Source organism: Rissa tridactyla, chromosome 8 (assembly GCF_028500815.1).
Source record: "Rissa tridactyla isolate bRisTri1 chromosome 8, bRisTri1.patW.cur.20221130, whole genome shotgun sequence".
NCBI lineage: Eukaryota > Metazoa > Chordata > Aves > Charadriiformes > Laridae > Rissa > Rissa tridactyla.
In genome coordinates, this window is record NC_071473.1 from 5,261,006 (window position 1) to 5,288,712 (window position 27,707).

Here is a 27,707-nt window from a genome sequence, read left to right on the forward strand (position 1 = left end):
GAGAAAATTGCATAAGCATGTTCAGCATTGAAATCACTGCAGGATTAACTTGGAGAAAAAAAAAAAAAAACCAAACTTTAAAAATCATAAATATCTTTAATTGCAAGACCGGTAAGGCAAGTTATGAAAAAAAAACCCCAAGATTTTGCTTTAAGATCAGGTGTAAAAGTTGCCTTCGAATATGGAAGTCTCTATGATAGGAAGCACAAGTACTTAATGGTGAGCTACTACCACTATGGACCTATGCTCTGCTCAATACTAAACTGCTATTTTATACGTTTAAAAACGTCATTCACCACGCCTAGAGAACAACCTGGGGGCATTTCCCTTCGACTAGAAAGCACACCACTGCCACAGAGGCTCTGCTAGAATTAAGACACCAGCTTTAAATGAAAACCCCAAGAGTTCTGTGTCAGTACTGGAAGCACAAACGGAGTATTTTCAACTACGGGTGACCTGGATACACAGAAGCTTCCCAGGGCAAGAGCCAGAAACGCTCAGCTCCCGCTTGGGCTCCTGAACAAAAGCCGGCAGGTTAGCAGCAGCAAGCAGCTCCCGGGCAGGCGTTTAAGCAGGAAGCACCAGATGCCGAGCTTCTTGCATTCTGACTTGGTGACAGGTTTTATTTATGCCTGATAGTAGGAGATTTGCACCGACACAAAAGTGTTTCAAAGGTGTTTTAACAGTGAGAATCTTCAGATACATGAGAGCTACAGAAAATTAAAAACCCTATTGATTTAAGGGGTGAAGCACTTAAAGAAGCCAACAACAAAGTTTTTTATGTTTAAAATAGTGAATTAAAAACCAGGAGGCATTCCAGCACATTATCTCCAAATAAAATCCTGCATTTTGAGAGCTGTATAGAATTCTATGTTCCATGTCAAATTATCTTCTCTGGAAACAAAGATCTACAGCATGGCCTTCACTTATTTCCACAACAGAAAAGTATTCGCCTGTTGAATAGCTTTTGTATAGGAACAAAAATTTAAATTTCTTTTGGTGTGAACAACTTCATATCTAGAATCCTCTAGAACACCAAGATCTTTCAAATATCCTTTTGTTTAGGTCTAATAAGTTTGATCTAAGAGCAAATGTTATTAGGAGATATTTTGTACCAGAAATTTAAAATCATAAATAGCTGTCACGTATGGATTTCTGCTTTTCAGCAAAACTACCTTAAAATGCTCATTAAAATGCTCGTCCTTTTGGGAAGAACACGGTTCTTATTTCATTTAATAGACAGCAGCCAGCTACACCGGGCATATGCAAATTATAATGTAGATAATTTACTTAAACTCCCCCCCCTCCCCCCACCATACATATGATAAATCTGCACTTTGAGCCAACTTTAAATACAGAATAATGAACCAGTAATTATCTTGTAAGTGAACCAACACTAGTTGTATTCTTCCCTGAATAACTCTTTTTTTTTTTTCAGAAGAGAAAAAAAGGACTGCTACAGAAACACAGCAACATTCAAACCCTTTAAAACAAAAGGTAGATTATTTAATGCATTAACGATGTTAATCTGAAGATAAATAAATCCACAACAGACTTTTAAGTTTCTTTTGAGATTTCCTTTTTCTTTGCAGAGAGTATTTCTGATATTGTACAGTACTGAGAGGGTGTTCTTTTATTTTCTTAAGTCCAGGTGAAAAGCAAAGCTCAGTTCTCTCTGCTCTCTTCGTGGAACTCCTCAATGCCCTATTCCAGGCGTGATTCTTTCATAAGCTTTTACTTGAAAGCGGAGTGGTGAGCAACATGAATTTCAGGAATAACTGGATGGTTTGGTCCCTGAGTCATCTTCTTGAGAGCCCATACTCTGGAAGGGAGAGAGGTATTTGTTTTCAAAAACAGGTCTGAAGGTTTACCTTTGAGACACGCAGTTCTTTGAAGTCAACAGGCAGGAAAATAAAGTGTATATGAAACAACATGCACTTCCTTTTTGTTTTAAGCCATGATGTTTATGTGCATAATAATAATAAGTAATTATTAACACTGTAAATACTTACATTCAGTGCAACACATCCTCACTGCACTGAATCGCTTACATACTCTTACAAGACACTAAATCAATTACCTTCTGCACAAACTGAGGGTTCACAGTGATCTCTTGATCCATGGCTTTCAGTCGTTCATCAAGCTCTATACATTTCAGCATCTTAAAAACATATACTAAGTTGATTACTTTGTCCAGCTTGTACATGATCTTCAAGATATTTCACAGCTGTGCTACGCAGAACCAGTAACTTCTGCCGTCACAAAAGCTCCACGTCAAAACGTTCTCATCCCTCATCTCCCAAAGAAAAGTGTCAGACCCCTTTTTTATCCCCTTACTTTGATCCATATTTCCCTAACAATCCTTTTTAAGGCCACTGATACAGTCCCATGTGGGTCAACCACCTCAACCTACAGGCAGGTTATCAAGAGCCAGTGGAAGGAATCCTTGAAGTCTAAAACTCCAAACCCAATCTTTCCAATCCATTCAATTAAAGGAAATTCCAATCTCCAACATTAAGCAGGCGGTCTACTGAAACATCTCAAGCTGTACAGAAGATACAACAGGGAATGGATTGACAGTAACAGACTATCAATCTAAAACCTTTAAATACTGGTACTGTGAAATAATTGAATAATGATTTATAGTCCTCAATCTCTACGTGCAAGTTAAGTTGCTGGCTTCTCTGACTACACTGGCTTCTCCCGGCAGCGCTCTGATTACAGACTAAGGTTCTTCAGTAGGAATTCCAAAAGCAGTTAATATATTAAAGATTTACCTCCTGATCAATGTTATGAAGCATAGCTGGATTGTTGTATTTTTCAGGATTATCATGGAAACAGACCATACCATCTTTCTGATTAATACTTGCAAAGATTTCACCATCTTCTATCTGAAATGAGAGAGGGTTTAATGTAAGGTATCATTAGGAACAGAATTTCAGGTAACTACAACGTGCGGATTCCTTGTGGAATCATCTTTAACTTGTTTGCTTTTTACTTCCTAACAGCTTCCCAAAGACAAATGATGCATGCCTTATCTTAGGCAGAGATTATCTCTTAAGATTTTTTGGGGAACGGTCTAAACACCACAGCAGACTGACGGTATTTCCTTCACCCTGAAAAAGAACCATTCTTCAGCCATTCAGAACTTGCGCTGCCCATACAAAGGCTTAAAGAGTCTCAAACGGGACCAGTTTCTAAATTAGGACAGTTTAGCCAAGTCACAAGTCTTACCATGTGGAGGACGTATTTTTCTGCTTCTTGGGGCCCTGACAACTGCACTCGACTTGCCATGTCTTGTAATGACAATGTTAAAAATGTCTGAAATTTAGAAAGTATTAAACAGTTAAAACTAGATGCTAAGAACTTCCCCTATCAATCCTTCACATCCTATGCAATCTTATTTTGAAGTCTGATGGGAAGAAACAAGTGGATCACACACTTATTACTTATAAAAGCACCATGAGAGTGGAGTCAGTTCTCGCCCCAAAGACACCAATTTGTTGCACTGTTCACGTATGCAGAACAAACTAATGGAGTCATTACTCCATCTCTGCAACTCCGTTTTACCCCAGAAACAGTCCTGACCATGCCCAACCTCTTCCCTCACCTTTCTACATGAATAAGGTGACAGTCCATCCCTTGAATTTCCTTCGAGATGCATTACTTCTGAGTTTGATTCTACTGCAACAAACACCATCTGAATTTGCAAAAAAAGACCTTTCCTCTGATCACCTTTAAGGATTAATCTGATCGCTCAGCTGAAGGAGCACATCACTCCGCCGCTGCTGTTTTTCCTTTTACTTCTGAAATCTGTCCCACTCACTCACTCTTCTCTAATGAAGTGACCCGTAAAGTTCAGGTTTCCTATTTTCTGAATAGAGATGAAGGTCATTTGGTAGCAGCGCTCACAACTTTTCTGATTATGTATGAAAATCTCATGGGCAAACCCCTCTGACAGACAGACATATTGAACCGCCTTTTAAATAATTCATAAGTAGTCAACTGAATTGGTTTTCTATATAGAGCATTTTAGTCTCATTTGTTTCAGACACAAATCTCAGTTTTAGTCATTTCTCCGTGACATTACTACATTATCATTTTGCTCTGAATTGAGTACATTTCAGAGATATGCTCTTTGAGAAAAGCTAATCACAATTTCTCAACAAAACAAAAGCCCTACATCTTACCTTGGTTAGCCTCTGAATATTCTTTTTGTAGAGAGATGACAAGCATTGCTTAACCAGCCCCATATTGTTATCCCTTGTGAATGTTTCACTGTGTTTGTTCACCAGATTTCGAAGCTCCGAGGGTTTATTGGTTGAATAAACTTGCGCTAATTCATGGTAAGCATTGCTAAGGGGCTGCAATTAGAAAAGTAGAGAACCCTTCTTAAAGAACATGGTGTTCAACCAGCCTCACAAAATCTACTCACTACTTCAACATTAGAAGCCACGCGGGCATAAAGGAAATTTAAGTAGCTCAAGCATCTCTCATAAAAATTATGCAACGCCTGTACATGGCTTTACAGCAATGATAGATCCTCATACACTCGATATGTATTACTCAATGTAAGATTTAGTAAACATAATTCAATGACATCTGTATGACAGTTGTAGTTACGGGAGAACTAGAAAAAGTCCATTAGCTGACCAGCATATGAAGTAAGCAGCATATTGACTAGTCACTACCATCCATTCTATTTGTTCTGCCCTCTAAGACATGTCATCCTAGTCCATGATGAATCACTGCACGGACAATAGAGAATCAGAAGGTGAATCAGAGAGTTCACCTAAATGACTTTAAAATGGCATCTGCTTGAGTTTGCTTATTAGAATCTGAAGTTAGAAAAAGATTTTTGGAACTCTCTAAAATTTGGTCACAAATCAGCACTCAGTATTAAATAAGGACTCGCTAACTTTCAAAAGTGCATTATTTTCCTAGGATCAGAACTCTCTCACTAGCAGTTTTGTCTTCCATCTTACAATTCCTAATCAAAATGCTTATGGACTCCAAACTTGCAGCATTTTCAGAAGCTTTTATTCTTTATAAAGATGGAGTTGGAATAAACTATTTAGCATTTTATACTTCAACTAGATGAAGTTATGGGTTGAATGTTTTTACAAGGACACTGCATATTGAAAGCCAAGTGAAACCTGAGTCTTGTTTGAGTTCTAACATAAAATCCTATCAAGAGATGTGCAGTATCAGTGAAGAGAATATTGGTAAGTACTATTCAACCCTACAGTTTTTGCAAACTTAAGTTTAAAAACCTGTATTGCACAATATGAACAATACAATTTGTTTGTAACAGACATAGAAGTTGCCAGACAATCATTAGCTATTGTACACTAGAAAGGCAGCAAGAGGTTGTACTCTGGCACATTGTGCATTATTTCCCATGATCTGCAATGTCAAACAGTACTATCAAATGAGGGTAGGAAAAAAAATCATTTATAAATTCAGATTTGTTGATCTATTATTTAACTGTATTCGCAAGACTTACCTTAATGAATCTACCAACTATCTGGGAAGTGTATTTTGGTAGCTGCTGAACTTTGCCAAGTAGTATCAAAGAAACTAGAATATACTTTTTATATGATTCCAACATAATATGACTGACTGCCATGGCTGGAGTAGTTATTGCCTAAGCAAGAAAGAGAGAAATGGAACAGAAATTTAGTATACTTACTGGCAGGTCCTTGTAGCTACTGCATTAACAAAAATGTCAGTTTAAAGCTGCATGCAGAAAGGATACAATGACACATGAAATCCACCTTTGAGCGTTAAAGCTTAACTAACTTCTGTCAAAATTAATTATCAAAAAATGTCCTAAACCAGTAAATTCTATACAAGCTACTCAAGACATATCATGTTACAGTGATGCCTACCTTAAAATAACCCTGTTAAGGTCAAATCAAAACTTCTTTCCTTGGTATATATCTGAAGTTGTACTAGAAAGCACCTCTAGCTACTTGTTACCAGGAATGATTATACAGTTCCTGTAGAACCTGGATTTACACAGATCCTTAAAAGAGGTTTTATAAAGCTATGACATCATCAGATCTTATATTTAAGTATGTTGAAAGCGGTCTGCAGAATAGGGGAAAGGAATTTTAGTTTACTATGATACTGCTAGCTATTCAAGAGCTCACCTTTGTTTACAGAAAAGAAAAAGGCTGCACCAGTTTATTTCGCACATTTGACAGCAGTTCCCCCCATACACACATGAAGCTTTCCCAATTTTGCGATGTTCTCTTCTTTCAGAGAGAAAGTAAAAGCAGCAAATATTGTAGTAGCCTTGAAGAAGTGTTAACTCCCATCACAAAATTAGCAAAGGTCTTAGCAAAACCACTAAATTATTTTTTTCTTTAAGAATACACAATTCTGAATGTCGGCCTGTGACCTGCTTCTATGCAAGCGGTAATAAGCAGGCATTTGAAAAATATTTATAGGGAGATAAATTTAACATCACCCTTTGAGTTGCATAGTTTTGTGGTGCAATAGTTACTTGGCTGTAAGAGACCTTCTTAAAGGAAAACACCTCTAAAGTCGGTTTGCTTGTTACTTCACTTTATACACTAAGGAGTACCATTCAGGCTGTACCTTTCATAAAAGAGCTAATAATGAACACTAACCCAAATCAGTTTTTATGCATTACTATGATGAACACACGTGCTAAAGCAAAACCTCTGTGAATGATGAACAGCAGTATAGATCTATTAGTAGAATTACACTCCTAAGGTTAAATGAAAATAATTGGAGACTGCTTGTACTTCACTGCTTTTGTTGCTATCCTTGGTGGCAATTCAGAGGCGATACATTCTCTCAGTGCTATTACACATGATCGTTTTGCCTTCCAACTGATCAGACTTTAGACTTACCGTTTTATTTAAAGTTACCTGTTCATAAAAGTAGAGTGCTCTTTCAAAGTTCTTTAGCCCAGTGTATATCATCCCACCATAGTAGTAGTAACATAAAAAGTGCTTCGCATCATATGCCCCATTCTCTTTACAAATATCCATCATGTCCACATCTAGATACGGGAGGGCAGGTTTAAAGCATTTTGCTAACAAACAGAGCTACAAGAAAATAAATCAAGTTTTCACAAATTAGCCATTTCCATTCAAATTTCCACGAGGAAGACAGTTGAAACTAAATTCATCTTAGTGCTATTTAATAGATCTCACTCCTCCAAGAGTGAAAAAACAGTGCACGTCAGCAGTGCTGTAACACAGATTATTCATTGTATCACGATACTTGGAAAACCCTTATCACTGATTGTGAGCTGTTATAATTATCCATATCCTAAGAAATCAGACTCTGACAAAGCTGCCTGAAACTCCATGCCTTCCAGACTACCGTGCTGGCAGCACTAAATATTGCTCTAAACATTCCTGTCCAGCCCTAAATCCCAGGAGCCAAGAACAAGACAGAAGTACAAATCCAGGCCAAAGACACCGAGACAAACATGCCTTTTGTCAAACTTGAGCAAACAGTATCTGGATATTACACTTATACTGACTAAGAGAAGCTGTTTGTGACTTTCAGCCCAGAGAGAAGGGATGTCAAAGGACTTTCAGAAGTCATCAACAAAACCAAAGTCTGAGGACATGCACGGAACATTTAACATCAATAGAAGGGGATTTTGTGTCAGTATATCATATTATTTATTACTGGAAAAAAAAAACCAGGTAAAAGCCATTTCTACATTGCAATATGTGAGCATGCATTTCCTCAAAGGGTTATAGGTATTTTATAAGCTTTTATTCTCAAAAAAAGCCCTTATGCTCCCCTTACCTGGCAGAGATCTGCGTGTATTGAGGTCAGCTGGTTTGTGTTCATCTGCATCTTGTCTATGGCTTGTCTGAGAATGCTAATTCCTCGCAGGGGCTGTCAGAAATTACATCTCTTTCAGATAATTTCTCATAGATGGCAGCACATTGGATCTTATGTTGACACTTACAAATGAAAAATAACACTAATTGACAGGTTCCATTAAGTAATAGTTAACTTGAGGTTCCCTTTTTGTAGGATACTGCAGCCTCTTAGAAAATAAAATTAACCTTGGCTATACAACTTCTCCTGATAAACTAAATAAAGTCATCAATTTTGTTCCACAAAGCCAACCTCATCTGGAATGTGGTAATTTGTATTGATAAGAAAACCTTTCTTCATTCCATGACACCATCTAAACTCCCACCAAAAAACAAAGGCATGGCTCTGGCTTTACTCCACTTAGACCAGCCTTGATTCCCTACTTCTATTTCAGGCTAGATTTCACTAAAATGGCCTGACAAAGTAAGTATCTTAGCAACAAAGACCTCGGTCAAATATTTCTTAATCAAGTTTCCTTTACGTTTGAAGGCATTTAATTAAGAACATTATATAACATGGGTGAGAATAACACTGAAACTAGTACCACTGACTCCTCAGTGCTAGTAATTTTTGCAGCTCTCCTACTCATGCACACATTATCTGAAGAACATTCTTGGTAGTACAGATTTCCTAGTTTGTGTGCGAGAGCACATTTTTAGGTGACTCTCCCCCCCAAAATTTATCTTTCTTATGTTTTCCTTAAAGAAGTCTTAAAATCTTGATTTAGGTTCATTACCTCTCTGTAAACTTAACAAGTAAGGAGCTGCACAAAAATATTTAACCTGAAATTAGTGGCAAATCTTTATGAAGTAAGAGACTGGTAATGTCCCCTGTAAGAGCTTGGATATAGTAGGTATCTATCTGTACTAGATCATACTTGCTCACCTGTTTTCTCTCCACAAGGGCATTTGTTAACTGGTGGCACAGGCCAGCAACTAAATACAGTAAAAAAAACAAACAAAAACAGTGAAAAAAGAAAAAAAATCAATAAAACCAAACAATCCGAAAACACATTAAGTCTGAATGTAAGCTTAACTTACAAGTGTCTGTTGCATATCTAATGTGTTCCCCATTACAAGTGCTGATAAAAAGCTGCACCTGTGAGAATAACGTTTCGAAGTCAGGGATGCTGGGCATAGAAAACTTCACAAACCTAAAGTAAAAACAACAACATCAAAAAAAGGTTTAGCATGTAACATTTGGATATTAGTAAAAAAGCTTCATCTTCATCACTAAGTCTCTGCAGATACATGTACATGCTTGCAAACAAATCCAAAGTGTTTATGACAGATGGCACGTGATTTCCCCAAGAGCTGCACAACATTAGAAAATATGCTTTCTGTGCACATCCCCATTCTCGATCTAGTGCAAACTAAAATTTAGAACAAACTATCGCAAACAAAGATCATTTTATCGGGTACAATAGTTAAAATATAATAGAAACACCGGATAACAATGATGAATTGTAATACACAGCCACACAACTTCTTTGGACACTTGCAGCCATCTGCTACTTGAACGTGCTCAAGATTTCTCAAGTATTAAATTATGAGATGTGTGTCTCTTGTTTGGAGCACTTTCTCTTCCAGTTTCTCTCCATTGCTGGTGGTTCCTTAGCACCCTACAGGCGGTAGCCTTGAACATTGCTGCTTCTGTAAGATGAGCTATGATTATGCTCATCTGAGGGCAGTGAAAACTCTAGCTATGCATCCTACAAACGTCACAAAAACATATAGAAAACCCCCTCTGTTTAATGCTGTTGGAAGGTACCCAACCCTGCCCATACTTCAGTCGGTATACACTGTAATATGCAGTTCAAACCTACCTAGATCATGAACCTTCCTCGCAAGGCTTATGACTGCTCAGGTTACATGCTGCCATCCCTTCCCTGTCTCTCCAGAGAGTTTAATTCTACCTGTGCAGGAGTTTGCCATGCCACAGTTTCATCCGGGAGAACTTTCCTATATGTTCCACTGATACCATCTCTTCAAATAATACATTTTACACATTATTTCCTATAAACAGTTATCTTCCTTCCTCCACCTGTTTTAGTGACTGTTTTCATGTACCCCATGATACAGTGATTCTACTAATGCAGTAGCAATGCCCTGCTATTTGTAAATTCCATAATGCGTTTTTATGAGACGCTAGTGAATAGTAACATTTAAGTGCATTACCTCTGTATTAATTTTGTTTCATTCAGAGTAGTAGAACAAGTACTAGAATTCTGATCTTTCCTTTAAAAGAGAACGATAAGATAATAGTGGAACTTGTAGATGCTTCACTTACAGTTAGGTACAGCTAGAAACAATAGTTTGAGCTTCAGGGCCAAATATCCTCACTTTACCTCACCATCACCAAGGTGCTTCAAGTATTATCTTAAACTACAGACAGCAGCAAGAGCGTCGGTGCTGTCTAGAGACAAGTACCCAAGAACTATGATAAGAAGCCATGCTTCACTGGGAAAGAAAGTGTTGCTGCATGCTTACAGTCCAGTGCACTAATGCCCTGCCAATCACATTTTAAAAGTTAGGTTTATACCTTTTTGCTGAACACGTATGGAAAAATACTTATAAAGACATAAACAAGAGAAACAGATATAGCCTTAAGGAAAACAAACTCCCAATATTACCATTTGACAGTAACGGCATTTACCAGCTCCAGAGGTTTTTCTCTTTTGAAAATACAAATTTGCCTCGGTGTTTTTATTAATAAAATGTGCATAACAGAAGGAAACTAAGCACCATTCTAAGAAATGCTGACTGAAAACATTTATGGCCAAAAGAAAAACATTTGGTTGACAATTTAGCATGTTCCTGAAGTTTTAATACTAAAGATACTTAATTAAAAGAAAGCAACACTTACAAGACAGCAAGAACGCCTAATGAGTGTTCCTGCACATCCAGGGCACCAAGCACTGTATCCAGATGGGAAAGATTTTTTGCTAGCAGTTCTCCACTTTTATTGATCAGTTCACAAAGCTGGGTCATTTGCCCTGAAATACAAAACATCATTGTCAAACTCTATTTAGAGAACACTCGCGCGTTCCCATACTTCATTACCTTGCTTCCCTATATAACCTGAGGAAAAAGTAGTCTCACCCAAAGAACTTACTTTCCTTTAATACCATAGGCACTAGTTTTCAAGAAGTTAGGTACCCACCATATGTTTTTTATAAGGTGACAGCTAAGCTTCTGGCCTGTGGGATTGCAAAGGAGACCCTCAGAACACAAACACAACGTGAAAAGCAGCATCAGCTCACCTCATTAGAGAGGGGGCTTTAGGGTCTCGTATCAACGCCAAGCTCCATCTAAGCCAAGTCTATAAGACTTTGGCCAGTGTACTGTGATGTAACATTTTGCCTCATGTGGATAAATTTATCTACATTTGTGCCTTCTGGGTGTTATAAGGGAAAAAAACAAAACACAACCAAAACAGCAGCAAAAATAGTTTCCTCCGCTTTCTAAAAAATCCCAATACCAGAGCATGTTCCTTGCTGCTTCTCAAGTGCCCTATTCACTTTTCAGGTCTGCTCATAAGCATTTTTTTTGAAGTAGACATTAAAATGACAACTAAGTACCTACCACAAAAGGGTTTAAAAAAAACCTGTTCTTAAATTTACTTGGTACAATCAAAAATACAATGTTATTCTATTTGTTGTGGGCTATGAACACAGCATGAAAGGCAACCATTTTGAAATAGGAAGGTATGGTAAGCACAAAAAAACCTTACAAAGAAAGCAGACCATGAACTGCTTTCATTATCATGAACTCCTTTCAAACTCTTCCTCCCCTCCACAATTACTTGAATTAAAACTACGCTTTTCTGAAGCAGAGTATTGTTTCAGTGTCCAATCCTTGCAGATTAGAGAGAAAAAACAAAGGTTCTCTCACCCTTACAAAAATCTTCATAAAATGAGGAATAGTGCCTCCATTCATAGAGATTTACAGTATCCTCAACTCTCAGGCCTTTTCCTTTGAAAAAGAAAACCTGGGAAGCCCTAGCAATGAAACATTAGCTTTGAAGTAACACAGGGATCAAAAGTTCTGAATGGGGGACCAGAGCCCAAGAACTCCAGAAACCTGCCCCCAAAACCGTTCTCTCCATTCAGAATTAAAACTCCAGGCACAAGCATGGAAAGGAATAAGGCTTGTAAAGCGCTCTGTGGTTTGGTAACAGTATTCAAGCATTGCAAAACCTTAGTTATGGTGTTCTCCCTAGTACAGAAATCCACCCATTCTACAGCTATCATCTAGCATTCTCTAGAAAACAAAGCAAAAAAAAAAACAAAACAACCCTCTACCTGCAAACACACACTGAACAACTTACAGCGTAAGTAGAAATACCCACACCAGGCCCAACTAAATGTCCATTTATGTCACCTCCCATGCAGCCAAATGCTGATAAACAGAAACCAACACCACCGCAAGCACATGTACCTCTCCTGTGTGCTCGCATGACCTCCAGCAGCCTTGACAGACATTCTCTGTGAGAAAGTTCATCTGGCTTGTCCCTAATGGGAGAACTTCCATAAAGTCAACCAATTTCCCCTTGAACCTTTTGCATCCACAAAACTTTGAAATAAAAACTTCTCCAGCTAAACTACAGGCTCGCAAAGAATCATCTTTCATCTGTTTGTACCCACACCTTGCAGGTATAATTTGTCTCTTGTATCTGATATCCCCAGTAAAAATATTCTGTATTTAATAAGTTAAAGCAAAGTAAGAGAAGTTGGAGCTCCACCTAAAAGTAACTGCCAGAGATAAAGCCTGGGGCCATAGAGGAAAGCATCAATTTCTGATCAGTTCCAGGGAGCGTACATCCCATGCAGAGAAACACTCAGAACACATTTTAGGGAGCATCAACACAGGCAGAGAACGTTCAAGAACTAGGAAACGCTGTGCCCGCACACAGGAAAATTAGGAGTTTGGCCATGAAACTAAGGAATGCTAACTATGGTTATTAAAACGCTTTTTGAACACTTGATTATGGCAACTCTGATGTACAGTCTCAGGCCTCCTATCACATGCTTCCGTGGTAAGTCAGGACTCTTCTGTCCGTGCTCTACTTTGTCCCCAGGAGCTAATACTTCCGAAAAGTATTTTAAAACACATGCTGCAACTTGCATGCTCATCAGTTAGGCGACAGTCTGGGCCAGGTGCTCCCAGCTAAGGTCCCTGCGATGCCCGCTCCTCTCCGCTGATTCCCAAAGCTCAGATTTTGACACGGCCGCCGGTGCCGGCTTCACTCCCCTCAGCTGGGACCTCCAGCTACCTCAAAGCTACCAACTACCACCACCGTGCCGCTGCCCCGAAGCGGGGAGCGCTGTGAAGGGCACGGCCGGCCCTTGACACCCTGTCAAACCATCGTCGGCGAAACCCTGACGAGATCCCTCCACAGGCCGCCTCTGCGTGCGGCGAAGGAGCCCTAAATTACAGCCCGGCAAGGGCCCCGCCAGCCCGGACCCGCGCCTGAGGGAAGAGCCGTGAGAGGGGGCGCAGGCCCCAGCCCGCCCTCCACAGCCGCGCGGGGCCTGGCGGGCTCCGCCGGCCACCGCCCCCCTCCTCCTCCTCCTCTTCCTCGGGCCCCGCTGGCTCCCCGCCACACGCGGCTCCCCCTCATCACGGTCACCTTGAGCCGAGAGCTGCCGGACGCTGTTGACGAACTGCTCCAGGGCCGACGCCATCTTGGCGGCTGGCGGCGCGGCCGGGAGCGGCGGGGGAAAGCGGGAAGGGAGCCACCGCTACGGGCCGCCACCGCCGCCAGCCAATCAGCGGCGAGGAAGGGGGGGGGGGGGTGCCGCCCGACGCCCGCCGGCCGTGCGTCACTTCCGCCGCCCCGCCAGCTCTCGCGAGAGCTGCCGTCGCTATGGCAACCGCCGCCATCCCTCCGCCCGCCCGCCCGGAAGGGCCCGCCCCGTGTCAAGCACAAGGGAGGCCCTTTGGGCGCGAGAAGCCGTGACTCAGCAGGGCTGGGTGAGTGTGTGTGTGTTTGGTGACGTCATGATGCCGTCACACACACCCCCCACACATACACACGGCCTCATGTCGCGGTATGAGGGGCCCTCAGCGGGTTGATCCCCTCAGGAATTTAATTCTTTATTGAGGTTTAATTCGGTTGGTATTAATGGAATTGCATTTTCCACCCATACAGGAGCTGAGGCGGCGCAGTAACGCGGCCCTTGCGCTGCGGCGGGCAGGGAACTGGTCAGTCCCTCAGTACACCCTGGAGGAGGAGGAAATTCCTGCCTTCCTGTCACTCCTGTATGTATTCCCTCACTGCGGAGTCAGAAATGCCAAGTGACGCCTAAATCCCGTTCCTTGCAATAAACAAGATGCCTCCGGTGCGAGCGAAAGCGGAACACAGACTTGAAACTTCATACATTTTCCCTCCTCACCTCACTTTTATGTTTACCCTCGCGGCCTGGCTGCCAGTCCCGCTCCTTTCGTCATTCACGCTGTGACCTTCCCCAAATCACCTGATCTCCACAGCTCATTTGCCCTTCCTGTGAAACAAGGACGAGATATTCTGCTGGAAAATATTCTGGAATTGAAAGATGAAATGTTTTGGAACCGCTAGAGCCGTATTATTGCCGTTGACTAAAATCCTTTCTTTCCCGGCTCAGCCTTTGCCTAATCCTGTTAGTCACACTCGGTGTCCTCCCCCTTCTTTAGCAGCTTTAATCCCCGCTGTGTTTTTTGACCAGTGATCTCTGGTCCTGTTTCAGAATATACAGAACATCGTGGCGTGCTGTTTCTATGTCAGTGCTTCTTTGGGGTCCAGCTATCGTCTTTTGAGGGTTCCCGTCACCCACTGGGGACTGAGCTATGTCACACTGAGTGAGATCCTGGGCGGACTATGCCCCCTCCCAACGAATGGGTAGAAATGGGTGTATTTTATGTCAAGACTTAGCTGCAAAAATCACGTTACGGCCGTCCCCAAACCACGCACGTGTGCCCCCAAAGACGTACCCACCACCCGCCCCAGGCAGGGGGTTAGAGGGTCCACAGCAGGCGAGGGGAGACGGAGCGTGGGGCCCCCCCGAGGCTGAGAGATCGGGAAACTGAGGCAGGGGCTCGGAGACCCCCTCCCGCCACCCCGCCGAGCCCCCGCCCCGGGGCAGGGGAGGCAGCGGGGCCGGGGGAGGCTGAAGGCGGGCGGGCGGCGCGCTGGAGCCGCGCCGTCGCAGGGCGTTTGTGCCGCTTTAAGGCGGTGCCGCCGCTCCGGGCTCGGTCAGGCACCGGGAAGAGGAACTGGGCTTTGCACTGCCGGGTCGGGGCGAACGCACCGCCGTGCCCCGGGCGGTCCCGGCACCCCGCTCCGCCGCCGCCGGCTCCGCGCTCGCTGCAAGGGAGGGATGGGGCGGGGAGGGGGAGGAGGCGCTGGGGGCGAGGACGGGCCTTTGCATCCCCCCCCGAAACCCCTCTGCTCCCCATTGCATCCCCCTTGCATCCCCCCCGCTCCTTCCTCCTGCAGCTTGCCAGGGCCGCCTGCTTGCAGGGTGCGTGCTTGAAATAAAGCCCCCTCCCTCCTTCCCTCACCCTGCCCGGAGAACCGCCCGGCCCCCCCCCCCCCCCCATCCCCTGCCCCGAAAACCCCCCTTCCACCATGATTTTGCTGAGCAGCTTCTTGCACCTTCGGCCTCGGCGCTGCGGCCCCTTGGCAGGGCTGGGCAGGGGAGCCGGCCCCACAGCGGGGTCCCGCAGGGCTCTGCGGGTGCTGGTGGACATGGACGGGGTGCTGGCCGACTTCGAGGGAGGCTTCCTCAAGAAGTTCAGGGCCAGGTACCCCGACAAGCCCTACATTGCCCTGGAGGACCGGAGGGGCTTCTGGGTGTCGGAGCAATACGGGCGCCTGGGACCTGAGCTGAGTGTGAGTCTATGCATCCCCCGGCTCTGCGCGCGACTCTTGTTCGCTCTGCGCCGTGCAGTTGGAGCTCCGGCCCCGGGGGAGACCCACTGACCCCCCAGCTTGTGGGTGCAGCGCTGGGGAGGGCTGCGGGTGCTGGCCGGAGCTCCCACCGAAAACGCAGGTACAGGAGGGCTTCCAGCGGTGCCTTTTTTCCCTGAAATCTAGCATTCTTCATGCACATCTGTCGCCTTTTCCCTGCATGCACGGATGGAGATAGATGAAAGGAAAGGAGATCTTTCAGAACATCTGTTTTAAAATACCCCAAATTGCACTGCTGGGTTTTTCTAGCTCGGATTTGGCCAAGCTGTGTGGATTGATGCTGCTCTAGATGGATTATTTAGTTCCTCAACAGCAGTTGTGAGGGGTGGGACGCAGCAGAGAAGTTGAGAGCAAACCATGCAATTGATGCTTCGTGTGAGGGCTTACTTAAAACAACCCCAAGCCCTCCCATGCCTGAAAATTATTGTATTCAGTTAAGTAATTAAAGCCTAAAAGCAGAAGCGCTCTTTGTGCTGTACGTTATCATTCAGCAAAGGGCTGAGCACTGCAGAAAGTCGGTTTCTGCCTCCACAAGTTTCCCATCTCAATGGGGTGTCTGCGGTCTCATCTGCAGATTGCAGTTGCACTAGTTGAAAGGTGTTACAGCAAATAACTTGGTTTTAGTGGTATGATGGCTGCAAGGAAAGGAGCATGCATAAGGTCTGGGGCTCTCCCACTGGCAAAGTCCTGAACCGCTTGATGAGCTGAAGGAATAACGTGTCCTCTCTAGCTGGGATTGATGAAATGGAAATTGAGGACGTCATTCATGCAGTAAGGCAGATGCTAAAAGTTTGGCAGGATAATGCATGATAACTCTTTTTTTTTTCCTGATCTTAACTTTGGATGTGTTAAATGAAGTGAGTTCATCTTGCGTCTGCCGTGATCACGTAAAACCACCACAAGCTTGGGCTGGACAAGTAGTAAAACTTCCACAGACCGACCTCAGGCCAGCCCCGATTTCACCCGTGGTTTCAGAGACGGGATAAAAAGAGCAGGAGCCACTCTGTGGCTACGGACACATGGGCTGTTCCAGCCCCCCTTCATCAGAGAGCACCGTCGACCTGCTGTAGGAGACCAGAAAATAGGAGCCAAAGAGTCCAAAGAGCTGAAGGTCCCAGCTCCGAAAGGGAGAACACCACCTCAGCAAAACGCTGAGCACGCAGACCTGGCAGGTTGGGGAGCCCTGGATGGTCAGGGAAATTGCTCATGGGGAGAGCTAAGAAGTAAATCGAGAGTCTGTCCTGCCTGGCAGGTGGTGGGATTCCCAGCCTGGGGGATTTTTCCATCTGCCGGGCAGCGTGCTGGCTGCGGTGCCACAGGGAGTTGTTCTGGCTCTGGGAGCCAAGCGGGTCCTTTCTTCAAGATGAGCTTAGTTCTTCCCCCATCGAGCTTGATTGCAAAATGCTTTTTGACATAAGTGGAAGCAGAATGGCTACGGAAGTCCTTGCTGTAAGAAAACACTTCAGCGCGGTTTGAAGTGCTTTGCTGCATCGGGCCGCGTTTCTCAGATGTCTCTTGTGCAACTAGAGTCAGTGTCTTAAAAATAAAACATCGTTGCTCACCGGTCCAAAGCAGAGCAACTGCAGTTTGAGTGTTTGCCTGAATGTTTTAGGGTAGCTGTTCTTGTCATGGTACCAGGAGATATTTCTGCTGGCTCTTTTGCACCGAATCAGCATGTTTCATTTTGAACATATATGAAGAAGGCTTCTTTTTCCTCTTCTCTGAGGCGCCAATGTTTGCTGCTGCTCAGGCAAAAGGGAAGAGTGCAACAGTTGATCTGAGCAGGCTTTCCTTTTAAGTTGGGTGTCTGGTCTTCTCATGTTATCTGGGATTTTTTGAGAAATACAGGGTTTGGTTCTGGCATGGCGGGTTAAATGCTCAGTGCCCAAATATGCAATGGGTTCATGCATTCACCTTCCTGAGAGCTGGCAAGGTGCGCAGCTGGCGCGTCCAACCAGCCGGTTTGTTGCTATGAGCTGTAAGAACCAGCGTGTGAGCATCACTGAGGCTGCTCTCCCCTATCCCCATGCTCTGCCGGCTCCTCCCTACTGTGCAATACAGGGAAGCCAGGATGGGCTTAAAATTCCTTTTGTCCCTATTCCCCTTCCTCAAATACAGAAATAGAGGTGCTCAAAATCAAGATCAATCCGTTCGGGCAAGGCTCCCTTCAAAACTTCTCCCAGCCACAGCTGCACAGCCGTGTTGCAATGCCGGGACACGGCTGCTTCCTCTGCCCGCAGCCGTGTTGCAGCACTCTCAGGCTCCCCTCCTCGAGGATCCAGTGTCTGTGCAAAATAATCGCTTTGCTGGCAAGACGTTACCTGCCTGAGGGAGTGCAGGGGATGCTGTTCCTTAGAGCTGTGCGGGATCCATCGCAGGCAGCCCCTGGACTCTGCCCTCATCCCAAGGTTTTGCTCCCTGTGGTCTCTCTCAGCGCTGCTCTCCCAGAGTGCCATACCAGTGCTTCCCGGCTCCTGACCTGGATGTTAAGTGTTTCAAACCCTTCCCTGGAGATGCTCTGTTTGCCTGGTAGACCTTGCCCAGGCATCCCTGAGGAAGAGCATCTGCATTCATGCTGACATGTAGTTCATCCTATAATACACTTTCTCCTATGAGAGCAGCCCGGCTGCTATTTTAAGTGGTCTGATTGAGACAAATAGGCCAGACAGCATCTGCGGCTGAACAGCGTCACGTTACAGCAGGGCTACCAGGCCACCGCAGCCACATCCACATGGAAATGCCCCTCTGGATGCAGACAGGGAGTTTGGTTTTGTTCTGGACAGTCTCTTGTGTTTTGCCTTGATGGAACGTGCTGCTCCCTCTGTGTCTGGGGCTGCACGGGCAAAACCAAGCCTGCTCCAGAGCATCTCCGATCTAAATTCTATGGACCGGTGCAGGTTGGCAGGTGAGGAACAGAGACACCCAGAGAGACAAGGCAAGTTAGCAGGAGGGGACTGCAGCCAGGGCTCCCACCTTTCACTGTCCCCGTCCTCTGTCCTAGCAAAGGGTGGGGAAGATGCACACGCAAGTGTAAGAGTCACAAGAAGCCCTGTGCAGTAACCGCTCTCTTTCCCCTCACAGGAGAAAGCCATTAGCATCTGGGAATCCAAGAACTTCTTCATCGAGCTGGAGCCGCTCCCTGGGGCTGTGGAAGCTGTGAAGCAAATGGCAAATTTGGCAGAGTGAGTAGGAACCTGCCCGCGGTGTTGGGAAATGGACAGGGGAGCGGCAGTGGCTTTGCAGGCTCATCCTGCTCTCGGCAGAAGCGCTGAACGCAACATCACTGTTTAAAATGCCTACCGGCCTGCCGGGCATGGGAGGAAGGAGAGGGCTTTGATTCCTGGAGCAGTTGCCAAGAAAATCAGCCACGTGCAGCCCCTTCCCTTCAGCTCTCTGCTCCCAGCAAGGGTAGCGAAAAGGGGAACATGCTTGTGCTGCAGGTGTGGGATCCTGTGAGATGGGGGATTAATGTCTTAAATCATCCCGGTTTGATCTGTGTGTGGTGGGGGATCTGCTTTGGGCACCTGCCTGCTCAGGCACCGCGCAGGGTCTCGCAGAGGCAGCCAGGTACATCTCAAGAGGGAGCAGGGTCTGATCAACGTGTTTGGCCATGGATTGACACTCTGCCCCCATTTCTGTCCTCCTGGCAGCACCGACGTGTTCATCTGCACAAGCCCGATCAAGAAGTACCGCTACTGCCCTTACGAGAAGGTGAGCAGGTCCGAATCCCAGCTCCTCCTCCCGTACCACGCTGCTCGGCGAGAGCCAGCTGACCCTTGCGTGCCTCCGGCTGTAGAACAGCAGCAATATTTCCCTGCTCCGTCAGTTTTGTTCCTAAGCATCTCCGCAGAGCGGCAGCTCCGCTGTCAGCCGAGCTCTGCCATTTGCATGCACTGAAGCGCTTGGTTTTAATATTTCATTGTGATGTCAAAAGCTGCTTGGCTTTAAAAGAACTTGCGCTCCGGCAGCATCCGAATCCTTCTCACTAATGAACTTATTAAGTGAGATGTCCTCCCTGCGTGGAGGCCAGGGCTCATGCCGGGCTGTGCCGCCGCTCTGCCGAGCAGCCCATGCCCCGGCCGTCAGCCCGCCCCTGCCCGCGCTCACCACTCACCCCTCGCCTTCCAGTACGCCTGGGTGGAGAAGCACTTCGGCCCTGAGTTTCTTGAGCAGATTGTTTTGACGCGAGATAAGACGGTGGTTTCTGCTGACCTGCTTATAGATGACAGACCTGATATAACAGGTAAGGCAGGCGCGGGGCGGCAGGCGTGACCAGAGACAGGGGTGGCATTGGGGGGTGATGGGTGCTGGTCCCCGACCAGTTGATTAGGCTCTCGTTAGGGGGTTGTGTCTGCAGGCTCCTCATGTTGGAGTAAGGTCAACCTCTGCGTCTTCGTGGAGCAGTTGTCTGGAGAGCTGACCTTTCTTCTTGCTTTGCAGGGGCTGAGCTGAACCCCAGCTGGGAGCACGTGCTCTTCACGGCCTGCCACAACAAGCACCTGCAGCTGAAGCCCCCCAGCCGCAGGCTGCAGTCCTGGACCGATGACTGGAAGGCCATTCTGGACAGCAAACGCTTCCCGCCCGGCCGGGCCACCTAAACCCTGGCCTTCTGTGGCCACCTGGGGCTGTGGCCACCCACTCGTGTCCCTGCGGAGTCCTGCTGAAGGCTGAAACCACAGATGGACAGACAGACGGACGCTGTTCCTACTGCAGAGAGGAAGAGGAGGAGGATCTGAAGCGCCACAGCCACTTGGACCTAGGGAGCGGACTCCAGCCCAGCTGTGCCACAAGGCACCAGCAGCAGGATTGACCCCGTGGGCCTGGCAGCCCAGCTGGGGGCCATTTCCTGCCAGCTCTGGGGGTCTCTGTGCTGCATCTGCACCCCCATGACGGCATTTCTGACAGACGTGGCCACCCTCAGGGTGTCCCTGCCCTTATCTGGTGCAGCGCCTGGCACATGCCAGCTCTCCATCCTCCTCTCTGTCTTGCAGTCGGGGATCGTGCGGGTGGTTCGTTGCATCCTTGCAGGGCTTCATGCCAAGGGGCTGCCTTGGGGGACATTTCCCTCCCGGCCGGCACCCGGGTCCAGGGAGAGGGGCAGCTGGAAGGGCAGGGGGAGCTGTGCTGTTCCTTGCGGCCAATACAGTGGGATGGCTCCATGCTTCCCTGCAGGAAGAGTCCCTGCAGTGGGATAGGGGGACAGCACCACACCTCCCGTGGATGTGGCCGTGGGGAGGGAACCCTGAGGCACCGTCACACCTGAGATGTAGCCGTCCTCCAGCTGGCGGGATGGATCCCTGCTCGCCTTTGTCCCTGAGGAGCTGCCACAGCTTTAGAGCTGGGGCTTTAGAGCTGATTTGGGATGAAGAGAGGAGCTCTCCCCACACCTACTCGTTGCCTGTGGGCTGCTCTCCAGGGGCATTGCTGGGGCAGCGAGCACACTGCAGCAGCGCCACTGTCAGCCCTTCCCACAAGCCGAGCAGCTCCTGCAGGAGCCGGTGATCGGATGGTGATCACCCTGCCAGCCGTTGATCGGACGGTAGCTCCACGGATTTGAAAGCCAGGGAGGTCTGCACATGCAGGCTGCACGATCAAAGCACCCATCTCTCTCCTCCTGGTAGTGTCTGACGTCAGCCTGCCAGCAAAGCTCTGGGTGTGCGTCCACCGGGCACCCTGCTTCCACGCGGAAGGTCCTGGGTGCTGCATCCCACTGGGGTCAGGCAGTGGGACGGTCGTTGCTGCAGAGCATCCTGAATTCTTTGGTGTGGAGCCACTCGGGAAGATGCCGCTGGGTGGAGAAGCGGGGCTGGTGGAGGAGCTACAACATCGCTGAGAAATGGGCAAAGCAGAGGCACCAGTGGTGTCTGAAGGGCAAGTTGAAGGTTGCCTTGCTGGAGGATTGTCATGGCCGCATCCGTGGATGCTGTTTGCAGTCCTCACATACCACAAGGGAAGAAATTGGGGAGACATTGCTGCTGAAGGCTGGGGAGCCCATCAGAGGTGCCCGCGAGGCTGGGCTGTATCATGGGGTTAGTTTGTTCTACAGCAGCTGGCGGCTCCGCTTCTCTCCCAGCTCTGGACATCTGGGGACAGACCATGCTGCCGTCCCCGCTCACTTCATGCCAGCACCCCTGCAGCGAGGTGTTCGGCCACCTGGCCAGTGTGAAGGGGCTGTGGCATACACAGCTGTCCATGCCAGCTGCCACCAATGAATGACTGTGCCGAGGCTGCTGAACTCTGCGAGTGGCCAGTGGCCATCACCGCTGGGAAGCTTGAACTGCAGGGACCTGGTTGTCACCGACAGCAGCACCAGAAAGCAGCAGCTGTAGCTTCTCCTCCGTCCAGCCCTGGAGAAGAGCCGTCTCAGCTGCTATGGTGGGGCTGCCCCAGGCAGAGCCCTGGGGACGCGCAGGATGCGTCAGGGCCGGCGTGCGTCTGCGTCACTGCTGACACCGGGGAGGCCCCGCTGCCCCCGCTCCTGCCTGTCCCCAGGCCATCCGGGATCCCACCGCGCCCTCCTGCTCTCCTGGCCCGGGGACTTGCTGGCTGCAGGAGTAAAATTCCCCACTGGGACACATAGCCCCACAGGCCGGGGCGGTAGCCAGGGCTTGGCTGGGGTTAGCCACCCCGCGCTGCTTGCTCATGCCTTTGGCTTGCCTCACCTCTCTCCCATGGGCCCCCATCAGCAAAGAACTATGTGAGCTCAAAGCTACATAGCTGACAAATAACCTATTTCAGCAGCGACAGCCGGCCCCCTGCCATCCCTGGGACCTGGAGGGGCTAGTGAAGTCGGTGCTTCTGAGTCTGTGCCTTCCCCGGCTGCTGCGGGGCCAGGGACGAAGCCCACATTGTCTCGGGTCTTTCTAAAAGCTGCCCCGTCTCTTGGGATGGGGTGATTGCGTAAGGACAGCATGGTTTGGCTCATGGTGGTGGGAGAGTTACATACCACAAGGATCTTTTTTTTTTTTTTTTTTTTTTCCTTCTTCTTTTTCTTTCTGTTTAAACCACTGTGTGCTTCTCTGGGTGGGGGGGTTTGGTTTGGAGCGGGTATTTGGGAGGGGTGTTTGCAATGTGCAGACACCTGAGATACAGCCCCTGGCCGAGAGCTGCCTTGGCCAGAGGGTTTGCAGGCGGGGAGCTGGGACACCAGGTGACCACCGTGGGCAGCCACTACGGCTGCTGAGCATCACGTACCCCTCGGCCCCACCGCAGCCCTGCCGCCCACTTCGTGCAGCCGGGATGGCCTCATGGCGTCTGAGCTGTTTTCTTTTCCCAGTGGCACCATTTAAGCATGAGTTGCCCAAGCTCTCCAGAGCCTTCTCACTGCCCATCCTCGAGCCAGAACTGGAGCCGGCGTGTCACTACGGCAGCTGCCCAAACCAGCCATCTTCCCTCAAGCTCGGGGTGGACCCAAGGGAGGCGGCTCTCTGGGGGCCAGCGGGTCTTTCCCTTTTGGTGGGACTTGCGATGCAGTAGAGACCACGTCGCTTCACGCCAAACATACTTGAAAAGCAGAGCTGGAGTTTCTCATGCATGAGGCTCTGACTCGACGCACAGAAATCCCGAGGAGGTAGCTGGCCTGTTTGCTCCTGCCGGGGTGGCTCTCCATCGCCCAACAGATCGGCCCTTTCAACGTTCAAGCCCTTCTGTGGCCGGCTGCGATGCAGAGAGCTTTTATTTTTAAATGCACATCTATAAAACCGAGGCCGATGAGGAACGCTGCAATAAACCCTGGGTTTTATTGGCATCCAGCATCCTAGAAACGGAGTTTGGGGTTTGCGGTTTCCCGCCTGTGGCTCTGCGTGGGGATGGGGGCGGGGGGGTTCGCCTGTGGGCTTGGGCAAGTCCCCGTGTCCAACAGCAGTGCCACTACCCCAGAAGACAGAGTCCCTGTGGGCAGAAATAGTGGTGGGTTTAGGTAGCCGTCAGCTTCCTGAAGATCTTCTATAATAAATAAAGCCATGAAGTGCGTCTCCCCCGTTGGGCCACAGAGCAGAAGCAATAAAAGGGGCTGGAGCTGTCATGGGCTGGCTCTCCCCGGGATTTTGTACCTTGTCCGTCGCTGGGGGCTGATCCGCATCCATGCACACTGGCTGCGAGGTGTCCACAGGCTTCCCCTGCCCATTCTGGGGCCGTGCCATGGGTGACCCCTGTGTTTGACCGGCACTTGCAGGCTGTAAGCAATGCCGTAGCCCTGCCAGATGCGCGGGAGCGAAGGTGGGGAGGGAGAATCGCAGGACCATCCCGACAGGGCTGGGAAAATCCCCATTTCTGGGCTGCGGGGAGGGATGCTCCAGCCAGGCAGTGGAGAGGGCAGTTCTCCTTGCGCTGAGCACAGTAGCCGGGATCAGCACAGCACGGAGGAAACAAGCCCCGATGCTGGGGCAAAGCACAGGACTTGTTTGGTTTTTTCCCCCTGGTATTCAGTGCAGCACTGAGTCACTGCCACGCGCGGCTTTAGAGACAGCTTGAGTTTTCTCTTCCAGCTCGGAGTGCTGCATTAGATGGCTGCAAGCACTCGGAGGTTAAATTAGCCTGTTCACTGGCGAGTCCAATCCTGCCACAGCCCCTGCCTAGATGCTACAGCAAGGAAAAACATGGTCTGTGCCATAGCTCGTGCCCGAGATGTGCGTTTCTGGGCCTGAGCCGTGCGTCGTGCCCCAGCTGCCTCTCCCCACCACCCTCGCCCCACGCTGGAGGTCCCAGCTCCCCGGAGCAAGGCTGTCCTTTTCCCGGCACAGGGACAGAGGCAGTGGGTTTGACATCAGCCCTGTCCCAACCTGGGACTGCCATGGTGGCGGCAGGGACAGGGCCATGTGTTTCCCAGCAAAGGATGGAGCAAGGGCGAGGGGCCGCATCCCCGCTAGCCTGGCAAGGGCTGGCAGAGCATCACAAACCACCGGCACGCAGCTGACCTGTGGGTCGGTGTCTGCGTTTGCCCCTCCACACTCTCCTGCGTGCCTTTTTTTTACCTTGAAAAGCCTCAGGTTGCAAATATCGCGTATCTTCCAGGCGACAAGAACAGTTTCCAAGGCAAGTGGGAGGAGGGGGAAGGAGGTGGTGGTGGTGACCTGGCCCTGGCCCTGAGCGCAGGGGAGCACTCGGGGCCGGTCATGGTGGGAGCCTTCGCACCCTTCCTGTGGCCAGGGACTGCTGGGCGAAGGTGGCCCTGGCCAGAGCAGCACTGCCAGCTGTGGAGGAAAGGATGTCAAAAGCAAAGATGCCATCTCTAACGTGTAAGCACTGCCCTCGGCTGGGGACTGAATTTTGGCATTGCCCAAACTCACCAGAAAAGCTCCAGGAGGTTTGGGTGCCCTCCCGGCAGCTGTTGCAGCCGCTGCATGAAACCCCTCAGCCGCTGGGAGCGGGATGGGGTGCGAGCACCCCACGCCCTTAGGGAATTCACCCCGAGAACAGCCTGCTTCATCCCGGTCCAAGCTGGACCAAGCTTGCAGGACCTGGCAGGGTGGGAGCAAGCGATGCTTGCACTTGGATCCCTCAGAAGCTCTCGCCACGTGGGTGTTCGTTAGCTCTTTCTCACGTTGGCCGATGCCCAAATAACTCCGAGCCAATGCAAAGCCCAGCAAAGGGGGAGGAGGAGGGCTGCAGGGGCTGGCCGGGGGCCAGCACTGACGCAAGGGCAGCGGGTGGTGTGGGACAAAGCCAGGGCAGGGGACGGCGGGAGGATGAGTCACCCAAAGACACAGGAGAGGGAGAGGATGCAGCGATGGCTCGGCCCACGGCGGCAGCCGGACGGGGCTTTGCTTCTGCGGGGTCACCCTGCCCAATTTTGGGAGAGAAGCAGGATGGTGCCCCCGGGGTCGTGCTCGGGGCCAGGGTGCAGAGCCCAGCGCTGCCCACCCAGCGTGGGCCGGGGAGCCGTGTCGATGCAGGAGAAATATCCACTAGAGGGGACTGTGCGATCGCGTGTGGGAGCGCGCAGCAGCCAGCCCGGCTGCAGAGCAGGATCCGGCTCCTCTGGCCGCAGGATCCAGCCCTCCATCCTCCCTCCATCCCTCAGCACTCCTGGTTATCCCAGCCCGGGCTCCCAATGCCCCCCGCATCCCTCCCGGTGGGCATGGCAGCCTGGGGGGCACAGCTTACCGGGGCCAAGCGGGGTGTTGGGGGGTACCGAGAGCGTGGTTGAAGCTGCAGGTGCTGGGCTGGCCCCCACAGTGAAGCCCCCCCTGCCGCTCGCTCACTCCCTGACAGAGGGATGGGGAAGAGAATGAGAAGGGCAAAAACCTTAAAAACTTGTAGGTTAGAAGAGGAACTGGGGGTCTATATGGTCCATATAGAAAACCCACTGGCTATAGGCCCCCAGCAGATGCCCAGTGCATCCCCCTCCTCCTCCACGCCTTCCCGCTCGGCTCTGCCCCTGCTACCCCCCAGGACCCCCTGCAGCTCTCCCAGGGCTGCGACTGCTCATCCTGCCTCCGTGAGCCTGAAATTCCCCAAGGACCCAGGGCTGTTACGTTGCTTTTTCCTCCCGCTCACCCCAAAGTCAGAGCCGGGGGGGGGGGGGGGGCAGAGGGGGAGCAGAGCCACAAGTGGCGAGGGCAGGTGGAACTGGGGAGGTTTCTGGCAGTTTCCTCTCACCCTCCCTTTCTCCCCCAGCACCGCGATATGATTTCCCTCCTGGTAGGATTAATGGGGCTTTGCTTCTCTATTTGTACACAGGGACTTAAGTAATGCGCTCCCCAGAGAGGAATAAAGCTTCCCCTGCCCCAGCAGCGCTGGGGAGGCCAGACCAGAGCCCACGGTGATGGCCTGCATCACAGCTTTCCTGTGTCCTTCAGGGCTCCACACACATTAACCCTGTCCTCCTGGCAAAGATCCTGCAAAATGTTTATTTGTGGCTGCGTTGACAAACACGCTTGTGGAACATGTTGTGTTTAGACGTGAGCATGCCACCCTCCCCGGGGCCAGGCCCATGGGCGATGCGGGGCCACGGCTCATGGCTGCCAAAAACCGGCTGCTGCTGCTGACGCTGCACTCGCCAGCACCGCCGGGACCGGCAACCCCGAGCATGAGGACGCCTCGCCCGCCATTCCCACCAACCACCAAACCTGCCAAGAACGTCCCACCAGCGGCTCCTTCCTGGAGGCTCACGGTCCTGGAGCCGGGACGCAGCCAGGGGAAGGGTCTGACCACGATCTCGATCAGCCCTGGTGTCCTGTAGCCACTGGGGCATGGACACAAGGGCTGTGGGGATCCCGTCCAGCTCCATAAACACCTGTCACAGGGGAGGACGCTGGCCTCAGGCCGCTCCGTGGGCAGACACCCCTGGGGCTGAGCTTGCACACCCCACTCCCATGGTCACCCTCGATGGGTCCAAGCCCGTCCCCATCCCCAGATCCCTCGCCCACCCGCTCCTCCTTGGCTGGCAGGGGCCAGCAAGGCTCCCGGAACGGAGAGGGTGCCTTGGGGACATGGTGCTGCTCCTCTCCCAGAATGGATTCACCCTGAATATATATTATTTTAGACTCCAACTTGCCAGACTTTGGGCGAAACTTGCCTTGGCTGTGTCTGGGTCAATCTCCTGTGTCCCAGAGTTCAGCATCGCCAGGTAGCCGGGACTGGAGCAGTGTCCGGTCTCTTGAGATCCGGAAAAGGGAGATTAACTGCAGCTACTGAAAAAGGCTGTTAGTGAGATATCGGGTGAATGCATTTGAGGGTCTATGGAAGCATAACTGGCTGTCCCCAAGCCCCGCAGGTCCCCTGTGACCTGCTCAGTGCCCGTGGCATGTTTCCATCATGCCAGCCCAGCCGGGCAGCACCTGCACTGCCTTCAACGCTTGCACGTCTGCCCGTGATGGTGGTGACAGCGGTGAGTCATCCAACGGCTCGTGGGGACGGCTCCAAAATGCCGTCAGACT

At 49.4% G+C, this 27,707-nt stretch overlaps 2 protein-coding genes and 1 long non-coding RNA gene across 13 annotated transcripts; 2 read left to right on the forward strand and 1 right to left on the reverse strand.

Moving 5' to 3' along the window:
• Positions 1–1,484: 1,484 nt before the first annotated feature.
• On the reverse strand, positions 1,485–13,667 carry COPS3 (COP9 signalosome subunit 3). Of its 11 annotated transcripts, XM_054211881.1 has the most exons (13): positions 13,510–13,658; positions 12,318–12,391; positions 10,744–10,873; positions 8,919–9,031; positions 8,764–8,813; positions 7,801–7,893; positions 6,903–7,082; positions 5,507–5,647; positions 4,191–4,364; positions 3,235–3,321; positions 2,778–2,891; positions 2,081–2,161; positions 1,485–1,822 (listed from the first exon to the last, which is right to left on the reverse strand). In XM_054211881.1, the coding sequence occupies exons 2-13, from the start codon at positions 12,334–12,336 to the stop codon at positions 1,769–1,771; spliced, it is 1,236 nt and encodes a 411-aa protein (XP_054067856.1). In that variant the 5' UTR covers positions 12,337–12,391; positions 13,510–13,658; the 3' UTR covers positions 1,485–1,768. The 11 variants fall into 11 exon arrangements, with proteins under 11 accessions (XP_054067856.1, XP_054067860.1, XP_054067859.1 ...); XM_054211885.1 differs by lacking the exon at positions 12,318–12,391 and having other exon boundaries at positions 13,510–13,667; XM_054211884.1 differs by lacking the exon at positions 4,191–4,364 and having other exon boundaries at positions 13,510–13,659.
• Positions 13,668–13,719: 52 nt separating this feature from the next.
• Positions 13,720–14,624, forward strand: LOC128913761 (uncharacterized). Its single transcript, XR_008468060.1, has 2 exons — positions 13,720–13,853; positions 14,032–14,624. It is a non-coding gene; the product is annotated as an uncharacterized LOC128913761 (long non-coding RNA).
• An 832-nt stretch (positions 14,625–15,456) lies between these two features.
• Positions 15,457–23,956, forward strand: NT5M (5',3'-nucleotidase, mitochondrial). Its single transcript, XM_054212962.1, has 5 exons — positions 15,457–15,750; positions 18,910–19,010; positions 19,479–19,539; positions 19,957–20,071; positions 20,269–23,956. Exons 1-5 carry the CDS (start codon positions 15,487–15,489, stop codon positions 20,424–20,426), a joined length of 699 nt encoding a protein of 232 aa, XP_054068937.1. The 5' UTR covers positions 15,457–15,486; the 3' UTR covers positions 20,427–23,956.
• Positions 23,957–27,707: the final 3,751 nt, after the last annotated feature.

Bases quoted from the DNA above. Each gene is read 5' to 3' on its own strand.
- NT5M (XM_054212962.1), top strand. From the start codon at position 15,487: ATGATTTTGCTGAGCAGCTTCTTGCACCTTCGGCCTCGGCGCTGCGGC. The intron at 15,751-18,909 runs GTGAGTCTATGC...TTCCCCTCACAG, and splicing joins GCCTGGGACCTGAGCTGAGT to GAGAAAGCCATTAGCATCTG. The intron at 19,540-19,956 runs GTGAGCAGGTCC...CTCGCCTTCCAG, and splicing joins GCTACTGCCCTTACGAGAAG to TACGCCTGGGTGGAGAAGCA.
- COPS3 (XM_054211885.1), bottom strand. From the start codon at position 13,564: ATGGCGTCGGCCCTGGAGCAGTTCGTCAACAGCGTCCGGCAGCTCTCG. The intron at 7,083-7,800 runs GTAAGGGGAGCA...ATTTTCTTGTAG, and splicing joins TACACGCAGATCTCTGCCAG to CTCTGTTTGTTAGCAAAATG. The intron at 5,648-6,902 runs GTAACTTTAAAT...TTTCTTGCTTAG, and splicing joins CACTCTACTTTTATGAACAG to GCAATAACTACTCCAGCCAT.